This window comes from Lottia gigantea (genome assembly GCF_000327385.1).
Source record: "Lottia gigantea unplaced genomic scaffold LOTGIsca_18, whole genome shotgun sequence".
NCBI lineage: Eukaryota > Metazoa > Mollusca > Gastropoda > Lottiidae > Lottia > Lottia gigantea.
This window is the reverse complement of record NW_008708301.1, coordinates 1330755-1342045: the sequence shown is the minus strand read 5'-3', so window position 1 is coordinate 1342045 and position 11291 is coordinate 1330755. Positions and strand designations below refer to the sequence as shown.

General features: G+C 31.6%; 1 protein-coding gene across 1 annotated transcript; it reads right to left on the bottom strand.

The window, feature by feature from the left end:
• Nucleotides 1-414: 414 nt before the first annotated feature.
• On the bottom strand, nt 415-9112 carry LOTGIDRAFT_231196 (hypothetical protein; the record flags this gene model as incomplete). Its single annotated transcript, XM_009052214.1, has 10 exons — nt 415-2099; nt 2329-2496; nt 2945-3094; nt 3349-3630; nt 3855-4034; nt 4302-4406; nt 4644-4790; nt 5021-5146; nt 5309-5452; nt 7180-9112. The coding sequence occupies 10 exons, from the start codon at nt 9110-9112 to the stop codon at nt 1843-1845; spliced, it is 3492 nt and encodes a 1163-aa protein (XP_009050462.1). The 3' UTR covers nt 415-1842.
• Between the last annotated feature and the right edge of the window lie 2179 nt (nt 9113-11291).

Sequence of the window (11291 nt, the reverse complement as noted above, 5' to 3'; positions counted from 1 at the left end):
TTAATGATTTATACTTGTTACATTGAACAATAAATGTAGATTATACATTATTATTATATTATTTGATAAATTTATTTTGAACATGCGAGATGTAAATAGTGAAGAAAACTTTCATCACTTGTGTTGAGAAGGATTTTAGAATAGGCAATAATTTATCCCTTTTTACTATCCACCTGCCATCAGAACCTTCCTAATAGAAGAAGGGGAGGTTAGTATTTATATTCAAATTTCACAGTGAGGAACATTCAAAAGCCCAAATTTCTTTGATGCTGTTTGTGTTCCATGGCCACTGCCCACTTGTACAAAGGGGAGATGTAATTTGCCAATTTTTTCAACAATTGATCATCCGTTGACTTATGCATACTGTACTATAGACTGTATACAAGTAACTATAACTAAATAATAATATATTATACTATATAAATATAAATTTATTATGACATTATATTATTTCCTCTACAATAATAATGATTTACAACAAACAAATATTGCATTTAGTATTGTTAATAATAAATTACTATAATATATTGCTTTTGGTAAGTGCGTTCTCTGGAAAGCAAATATGGAATGGCGAGTAAATTTCTAGTTCAAACTAGGGAAGATGTTTAATATATCTTCTGGTGAACATTTTCAATTGTCAATGAAATTATTGGATATGATAAAAAAACCATAACATAAATATTTTATATAAATGTTTTTAAACACCACTGTCCTAACAATAGAAAAACCTGCCCAGCCCTGTATTTATTTGAAAAACAATCTGCAAGATAAATGAGGCAAGACAAAATGTTCTTTTTTTCAAAAATTTTCGCAACTATTTTTTGACTGGACCAGAAATAAATTCATCAAGCTGATAATATTCGTTGTTAAGAAATAAATAAATAAATTTAGCTGGTAATAATTTGATTGTTATGATGTCAATGATAGCACCAATTCTCTTTTATCTTAGGTGGGATAAAATATTATAAATATAAAACAATAGCTCACATCACCTTCTCTTCAACCAAATCCAATTAGCTTAGATTGAAATAATTTAAAAATGGCTCAGATTCTCATAGTGAGCTTAAAATTAATTAAGATCAGATCTTTCAAGAAAATAATGTAAAAAAAAAAGTGCAATGCAGAGCAGTAAAACAATAATTGGTAAAATAACAAATAAAGAAACAAAAATAAAAACCATTAACCACAACCAATAGAATTAGTAAGAAATAATATTGACTAATTTCTTGTCTATCAAAATATTCTTATCACAATACATATATTTATATACATACAAATACAATACATAATATTAATATTATGTCTATCAACATATATAATCAATACAAAAGGGAAGAAAACACAATTTATTAGGTGATAATTTTTTTACTTTTACAGATGATTATTAGTCACCTTTAGGACAAAATGAAAGTTTAAATTCAATCAATCAGTTTTTAATCAAAGTTTAACAAAGTAAGGTTCCTTTGTGAAAAACCTCAGTTACAGATTAAGATAAACAGAATTTAAACAAACAAAAATAAAAATTAAATAATATGGCAAAACTTTCAATAAATTTTGTTCAAAAATCTCAATAAATGCAGATAAAGAGAGCCCTAATTTACCAACATTTTGATATCAGATTCTTTAACATAAATATACAGATTGATATGTTTGTGTTCAATTTGTCAAATTACGTATTAGAACACAAAATGGTTATATGTTTCAGCACTGTTAAGATGATCAAATGAAAGTACCATATTAAACATAATAAGCAGTTAAACCTTGAGCACCCTTTGTGAATTACACCCCTTTGTTAAGAAAATTGAATTAAATGCTTATTACATTAAATACGGCTATAATAATCTAAATTTCATCTCTCCATTGTGAGTAGTTACCGCTATGTCGACTCATTATGGTACTACTAGAATAGGGTTGTTCATGTAAGGCCTGTTCTAGATCATGTTGAGTGTCCACAATATGAACATGAAATGGGGAACCTGGAACATCCATGCCGGACCATCTTATGGAAATAACATACAACCCTACTTCACTAGGATCATATCGACACAAAATAGTCCGGTCTTTCTGACTGTCCCTGTACATCTCAACTTGGAAAGCTCCTGTAACAGACAATGACATGTACTTAACTATCAATATGAAATCGTTCTTTAAAAAATTTAATACAATAGTAATCAGATATTGGATGTCACATATATGTTAGACTTCATACAAACAAACATACCGAATTCTCTGATCTTAAAAGAAAATACATAAAATTTGCTCTAATTTGGCAATCATAAGTGAAATATAAATATTAAACTGTAGTCTTAACATAAAATATAAACTAACCTTTTGGACCTCTGATTCTCACAGTGAGTTGACCTTGACCAGCACCTCTAGTTTCTACAATAAAACGACTCTGAAACGTGGCCAGTATACCATGTTCAACACCAGGTCCACTAACTCTGACTTTACTAGCATCTGGTTGAGCTGAGATACGGAATGCATAAGGACTTCCTGTAATATATCAACTGGTTGTTATACTGGTTCTTATATAATGTTTATATCCAGAAATTATGATTGTGTGCAAAAAAGGTTCAGAAAGTGAAGAAAAGAAGAGAATTCAAGAAAATACTTTTGGATAACTCTATAACCAGTTGGCATTATATTTGATGGAAGATATAAAGGTTTTTTTTTTAATTTTGCCATACTGGTTTATAGGTTATAAGTGTGTTATATGAAGTTTTGTGTATAGTTTTTGTAACAATATCTATTTTAGGTATAAACTTGCTGGTTGAATCACTGTTAGAAGGTTAAATGAGTTATGGACATTGTTACTTCATGTAAAGAAATTAACTTACCAATTCTAAGAATGTAAAATATGAAATGCTACAAATAATATTTAAATCAAAATATGAAATGAAACTTTAAATACAAATATTTAGAAAAATAAAAAAATACAAACCTAAAACATGTTCACCACCATATTTGATTTGGAGAACATGACGTCCAGTCTCTTGTGGTTTGATACGTAAGTTATATCTTCCATCATGATTGTCTTGTAATTCACAGAAAGCAGCATGAGTTGGTCCCATACAGAAAGCCGTCAATTCACCTACAGCAGAAACATTACAAAGTTTTATAGGCAATATCTTAAGCTCATTTAGCTATCTTTATACCACTTAGTCATGTATAAATAAACAAAATTATCATTTTCAACTCTTGACACAGATGAAGATCCTAAAGATTTATCTAATCATTTCAGCGTCTTCGAACCAAAACCTCAAGTACAGGCATTGTCTTTTATGTGGAGTTTGCACTGTGTGCATTCAGAACATACTATACATGCTGTACGGGTAAAATAAATACCTGGTCCAGCTTTTCTTGTATCAATTCTAACATCAATATCATCTCCCATCATACCACCTTTCAATCCTTCACCAGATACTTCTACCCTATTAGGATAGAATGCTCCAATAACATTGACTTTATATGGTGAACCTCGTAGTTGACGTCCATTCCAGGTAATATGTAGTAAGTAGGCACCAGCTATCAATGGTATATAAGTACATCTAAATTTACCACCACCTAATGGTGTCACTATAACATTAACTTCTGATCGTACACCAGTTAACTGAACTTCAGGATTTCCTGTAAAAACACAGATAATATCATTATAATAATTAATTATAAGATTTTTTTTGACAAATATTACATACATAGACAACGAAAATTAGATTAGTCATCATCTAGTAGATTAGATTAATTTACAGACATTTCCTCTCGAAAGCTTACACATGTAGGAAAGTGGATGCTACTTACCATAGACCTAACCTCAAAAGTTAATTAGATAGTAGTCAAAGAACAGTACTAACCTGGTCCAGCATGAGATCCATCAATCATAAATTCAGCCTCCTCTCTAATAATAGCTTCCTTTAATCCACGTCCAGTTAAAATAACTTTAGATGGATCAGGAGAACCACCAGTAGCATGACCCAGGAAGGGAGAGTTATTTAGAGGATGTTCTGACCAATACAGATGAATGTAATGTTTGCCTGTAAAGATTGACAAGTTTTTAATGGTGAAACAGGAGTCCAGCAGATTTACTTATTACTAAGTTTATTACTGAAAGCATTAATGCTTTTTTTCAAAATCATTATCAAATATTAATATCTATAATAGTGATGAATAAAATTTCTCAATAGTGTATGAATTGAAGATATTGTAGTATATAATATATATGTTTTTATAAAAAAAAATATCCTTTCTGTATGATTTAAGATTGGTAATCATAACATTTTATTAAGTCATGGTATCCTAACCTTCTTCTCTTGGTGTAAACCTGACAACACTTCTACCAGGTTCATGATCATCAACTACAGCATGCACATGACTACTGGGTCCTTTTACTTCTGCTGTTAATCTTCCTGTAACAAAAATACAACATTTTATTGTAGAACAAATTATCTCCCTTGATGTGTCAAGGGAAGTAACTATAGCTTGGAAGTAACTATAGCTTGGAAGTAACTATTAACTACAAGTTTTCATCAATATTGACCAGATAATTTGGATGGATCATTTATTTAAATGGGCAACCTCATCTTTTTTTCTACAGAATTTAAGGTTACTGATTTAGCATTGAAAGTTTTAAAGAAGGAGCATACCTGGACCAGCTTCTGAAGTATCAAATGGTAGTTTCTTTTCTTCTCCAACATGAAGTTGAACACGTTCTTGAGGATCCATATAATGTTGCCATCCTCCCACAACTTGAACTTTACGGGCATCAACAATTTTAGGATGGAAAGGACTTCCTGTAGAATAAATTGATATACTGTGTTATTATATGTGAAGTTGTAGGTTTATTACATTTGTTATGGATTTCAGTCAAGTTTTCTATCAATTTAAAAACAAAAACATATAATGTGAAAGTGCATCAATAACACGTTTGCTATGTTTGTCTCATACTGATATAAAAAAATTCCTGTTCAATAAATAGTGACTATCACACAAAAAACAGAAATATCTATAGCCTATCTCTTACCATGAATATCTCGTCCATTCCATTTAACATAAAGATCAAAGGTACCAACTTCTACTGGTGTATAGGAAACCAGATAATTACCATCAGAACGTTTTTCAAGATTCACTTTCGCTATAGAGTTAGGACCTGAAAAATATGGTTTATTATATCAAAACTTAAAATATTCAAATACTTTAGGGTAAATACACATTTTTCAGCTTTCAAGTCTCAGTATTTTCTTCAAAGGTCTACTCCAGGAATATAATACCATCATGCAAGATAATTTCAATGATATTTATGACAACTTACCATCAACTTTAATGGTAGGTTCACCATGTAAACCTCTAGAATCTATGGTAAATGCTGCTACTCTATCTTCTTCACCTCGATATAAACCATCACCATGAGCTGATGGTAGAGCTCCTTCTCCTATTTCTTGTATAAATGGACTTCCTGTAATAAAATCAAATATCTCTATTCTAATACAAGTCAGTTTTCTCACTGTAGATCTCAAAAAAGTTTCAAAGAAATATAATTATTACCTTTAATTCTTACATTTACTGTAACCCTTACCCCTTTTCAATTAAATAATTAAAAACAGACTTTCTTTGAGCAGCTTAAATTGTGCTCTTATCAATTGTCAAAATGAAAATTGATGTCCCACTGTGATGTCATTTTATATGGTACGAAGTATTTCAAATGTTTTCTAATGTGTCTGATGTAGATATACCAATAGCTTTCGAACTCCTATTTCATTTACGTACATTTTCTCATTACAAAATGTATTAAGAGGGTCTTTCTAGTTGAACACTAATTTTCCTCATTCAAAAGTTCCTGCAAGGGTATCAATATAAAATTCTAAAACTATAAGCTTACAGAAAGAAACATTGTTATTCTTAAAAGTCTGATTCTATGAATAAATCAAGAAATAAAAAAGAAAGTTGCAGGCCACACAAGTTTGATGTGAGTATGTATTTATAGCATGTTATAATTTGATTTAGAAAATAATGTCAACAATAGAGAGGTGTTTCTAATCTTAATTATCCATGGTATGTCTTGTGTCAATATACTCTAATTAAAAATGGTGGCTAGAGTTTGAGCAGACGGTAACAAGGGGTCAATATAAAGTTAGATTTGTAAGAAACATTGATTACACCATGTCTAATTATCATTGAAAGACATGTTTTACTGTCTATAATTTGTGTAGTGTTAAACTACTTCACCTTCAAATCTAAATTTCATGAACTCATGAAAAATGTTTTCATGTGTAATACATTTGCTCAATATAACTGATTCAATGTTCTTTCTGGATTAAGAGCAGACACCTTGGATCCAAAAGAAACATAACAAAGAAAACAGGCAAGGGTGAAATTCTATCCATCAACATCTCAAATAAGTCAAGTGTTCTGGTAACATCAACAAAATTCCACTTGGCCATGCATACATGGGGACACTTTAGCCAAACTTCTTAGTATGTTTGTATTTATTATATGTTAAATGTGCATAGCATTTGGTAAAAATGTTTAACAATATACGAAATGGATTGTAATCTTTATGGGGAAACAAAGTAATTTGTCACAACTCTTACAGACCTGAGAAACATTAATCAAGCAAAATATCATCATACAGAACATTCCAAATAGTGACATATACCCTTTTATCACATGAGTCAACCTACACGAATATAATAGCCAAGAGGTTTCCATCCCCTCATAGAATCAACCTTTAATATCTGAGATAAATATCATGTCAGCCAGGTTATATTGTGTCATCATTAAGGTTGTGTTTATTTACGCCTACTGGTTACTTACAATTGTCTAACAAATATCTAGTTAGGGTCAGCTTTAATGTCAAGATCCTAAGGGTCAGTATAGACTTCTGTCCCTAGATCCTGGATGGTAGAGAGCTTAAATAAACATTATCAGATATATGTACTTAAAAGGGAAGTCAAGCTAGAGAATGTGGCTACATTTGGTATCAAATGCTCATCAAGGGTGAGCAAGAACTATAGGCCCTAGAGGTAACTCACATTGTCACAGTCATTTTTGTAGGTGACAGAGTAGTCTTGATAGGAAATATTCTGTTAACAGTGCACACCATACACCTCAATATTTATAGTCGCACAGTCTAATTCTAAGCATAAACCCTATTTTGCCATCTATTCAAAAAAAACAACTTACCCACATTAGTTGAATTGGAACTATTTTCATGAGGATTCCTTTGTAATGTCAGATTATTAAGAACAACAGGAATATTATGATGAGTGCCATCAATATTGGCATCTAATGTTCCTTGTAACTGTTGAGTGATTGGCAGGGCATTCTCATTAGCTCCACCCACAATTGGCACTGGGAACACAATACGTCTACCATCTAAGAAACTAAGATCACCAGTTCCACTGAGACCATGTGATATATTATGACTGCTTTGAGTTAAAGGGCTGTAATCCCTAGATAAAGTATGACTATTATATAAGGACGGATGAGAAGGTCCTCCACTTAGATTCAATCGATCAAAACTTCCATAGGATATAGGGGAACTAATCTGATTTCTGCTCAATGCCATAAAATCACTACTTATTGTATGAGATAGAGTCTGCTGGACAGGGAATGATTGATTTGCAGACTGGTTCATAGAGTGGTTCATAAGGTGGCTCATAGAGTGGTTCAATGGTTGATTTGTAGAGCGGTGTAAAGAATGATGTGTAGAGTCTACAGCTGGTACTGGAAAGATTATTTTAGGATGATGATTGTTCATATTGGTGTAAGATGGTTGTGGTGAGATAGCATATGAATTATCTGGTGATAAACTTCTAGCTGGACTGGTTGGTAATGACATTAAGCTACTAGCTCTGGATAACTGAGTATCATGAAACACTTCTGGGGTCCCTGGAAACTTTACATTATACACTTTGTGATGCATGTTGTCTTGTTTGGGCTTTCTTCGTATAAAATTGTCATCAATAGAATGTCTTTGTATACTACTATTTCTGGACACATTACTTATATTACTATTTCTTCTACCATCTCTACGAGTTATTCTTTGAACAGTTTGATGCAGTTTCTGAGAAACACTTCGAACCAAACTAGTCTTTCTTTGTGGAGAGTGTTCGTTTCTATGATGATCTAAAGTAGAGTAATCAGGATCATCACTTGCCCAATTACCACCATTCTGGCCTACAGAAATAGTGGTAAATTGTGAATGATTTCTGTTGTTATCCAATGTGTTATCATTATGTTGATGTCTTCTGTTGGTGTTTTGGCGGGAAAAATCATCATCATCCTCTTGACTAAATGAGACTCCACTAGAATTTGAGAGGAGAGTCAAATCATCTGTGTGACAATCTCTATTATGTATTTTTGTGAAAGTTCCAGATGTGTAGTTATCGGGACTAGCATTACTTATTTTAGTAAAAGTTCCAGATTTTAAATTACTATTATTGCTTGGACCTGAAACAAACACTTTGGATGTTCCTTCAGATACTTCTGGTATATGAGAATCAGTTAAGTTCGAATCTGTTTTCTTAGATTCATTATCACTTGAATTACCAGTACTTGTACCTTTAAGAGGTGGATTGGCATCTGCAAATCTCTTACTCAGAGTTCCTTTCAAATGATTTTCAAGATGATTGAGTAAGGCTTTATTGGCAAACACTCCATTTAAATTATCCACAGATTTGGAGAACTTTTTACTTTCTTTAAGATTTGATTCAAATTGATCAATTTTGTCTACACCTTCTATTATACTGTTGCTTCGTCCTAACTTGCGTTTATTCAAAACTGTTCTCAGTTCAGCCACTAATGCATCGTATTGCTTTGACCCTGGATCTTTCTTAGATCTCTTAAAGAACATAGGATATGGAATGGCAGAATTACTGGAAACCCTGGTTGGAGCTGCTCTTGTAAATGGAGAATCATATTCCTGCAGAGATTCCAGACTCTGATCAAAAGAATTGTCTGCAGAAATATCTGTTTGAGGTAGAGTTCCAAAAGAATATGCCACTTCACTTATTCCTGGACTAGTTGGATCATATCCATTCACATGAACATCAGCTGTAACTTGTTCTGTTATCACAACAGACTCTTCAGTCTTGGTATAACTTCCTGTTGACATCCTCACAGCACAATTATTTCAACTTTTTATAATCAATGACATTTTGAAAGGTTATTTTGTTCACCCAACATTTAACTAATTTCCTCTAACACACCCAGCTATAACTCATCAACAACTGAATTCAGTTTCAATCCAGTTCAGAACTATTAAAATTCAAGGTGTTAAAAACCAGTTTCAAACATCCACAATCAAAACAAAGATCTAAAAATAAGAGCCACAAATATGCTCAATGGTTATGTGACCTTTAAAAAATCAATTTTCAATCTTCAGTTTAAATCACACACATACAATCAGTTATGAACAGTGGAAAGTTCCAAACTTAGCCAATATCAACAGTTTAAAGTAAAAACGTGGCTAGACGTCTGCATGGTGTACCACAAATATGAAAAAATAACAGACAGATTACAACATATCCATGTTTAATATTTCCATGTCTTAAAAAGGATATTGACACTTAAATGTTTTAGCTAATCTTTCACAAAATATACGTAAATCTTAACACAGGTCTTTTCTAACAAACAAGATTCTTTTTTTTCACCTTAAAAACACTCCTAGATGGTTTTATTTGAACAAAGTTAGCGTTGACTGTATCCAACTGTAAACAGACCTGTTACACTCAATATGGAAGCTGAATGTTGCCACATTTGTTGTCCTTCTGGGTGTGCCTTAGTTAGCAAGCTTCACAATATACGTCGAAAATAGACAGAATCTGCAATGTCTCTTAACTTGAATACAATATCACCAGTAATCTGCTGTATCTCTTAATATTATTTTTACACGAAGCCTCAACCTTTTTGACTTTTTTGTCCAAGAGTCTGTTCGGGTAGAAATAACAATGAATCTAATTTTTTAAAACAATTCTAGCTGATATTCAAACAGGTGGTAAAAACATCAAAGAAATAAAAACACCACCAGTAATGGTACATATCAGTAACATTGCCAAGATGGCTGTCCAATTTGATTTCCTTATATTTCAGTGAGGAAAGCTGGTTAAATACAAAGTCTATATTGCTCATCTTAACGGAGGTGTTATTTGGCAAGATATGGAGATAAAAAAACTGATGACTATTTGTTGACAGGTTATACCAAAGGCTTTTATTTTCTTTTAGTAGGTCACAGAGCTCTTTCAAAAACTTTCAAATGTCAAAGGTTAAGTTTAGTAATTTTCTCCTACTGTGTCATACTTAATGAAAGTTCACATTTTCGTAAAAAAAACTTCAATGATTCAACCTCCAAAACAGTGTGACAAATTTAAAAATTTTAGAAAATAATTATCAGAGTTAAAAAAACTAATGTTATAAAATAAGTTAGGTACCGGGTAATCAGAAAAATTCAAGAGAATTTGGATGAAAAATATGTAAAAAACATGCTATTTTATCAAATTTTCAGATTTTTACACAAAACGAGCTGAATAAACATTTTTACTCTTTTACATGATATAAATAGTAGATACACTAGTACTGAAATCTGCCTTTTTCAAGCACTGTTATAGCCCAGTCAAATTCTAAAATATGTTTGGTTTCTGCTCATGCATTTAGTTAAGTGTTAGATAGTCATTCGCTAAGTTGTTTTTATCCAATTTTTAGGACAATTTTTTTAAATGTCAGATATCACTAATTTACCCCTGAAAGATATTTTTAAAGTGATATTAAGTTAAATTCCTTCTCACTTTCCTTTAAAAATACAATTCAAAAATGACATTTTCCAGTTAAGTCTTCACAAAGCTGTAACAAGTCATTTAAATTCAACAGTTAAAATTAAACATGTGCAAGTGTGAACAAACACCTAAACCTTTACTTTCAACTCTACATTCGTCAATTAAACAAATATCTTTTCACAATGAAAAAATACATCCTAACATCATTACAGAAAGTTGAAAACCATAGACAGTAACTTAAGAGATAATTTTATATACACTTCAATATTAAATTCAAAAACAAAAATGGATATAATCGATAAGCATTATAATTAATAGCTATTATGAAGACAGAATCTTTATCAGGAAATAAAATGAATTTACATCCAACTTTTCTTCACCTAAAGGGCTAATGAATATTGTCCCATTTGACTGACTTGACGCTTTTTTTTCATGTTACCCTCTCCGACCTGCATCAATGATGGGGGGAACCAGGTTGAAAAATCTGCAGGTATCATCTAGATCTATTCAGCATTAAGGTAA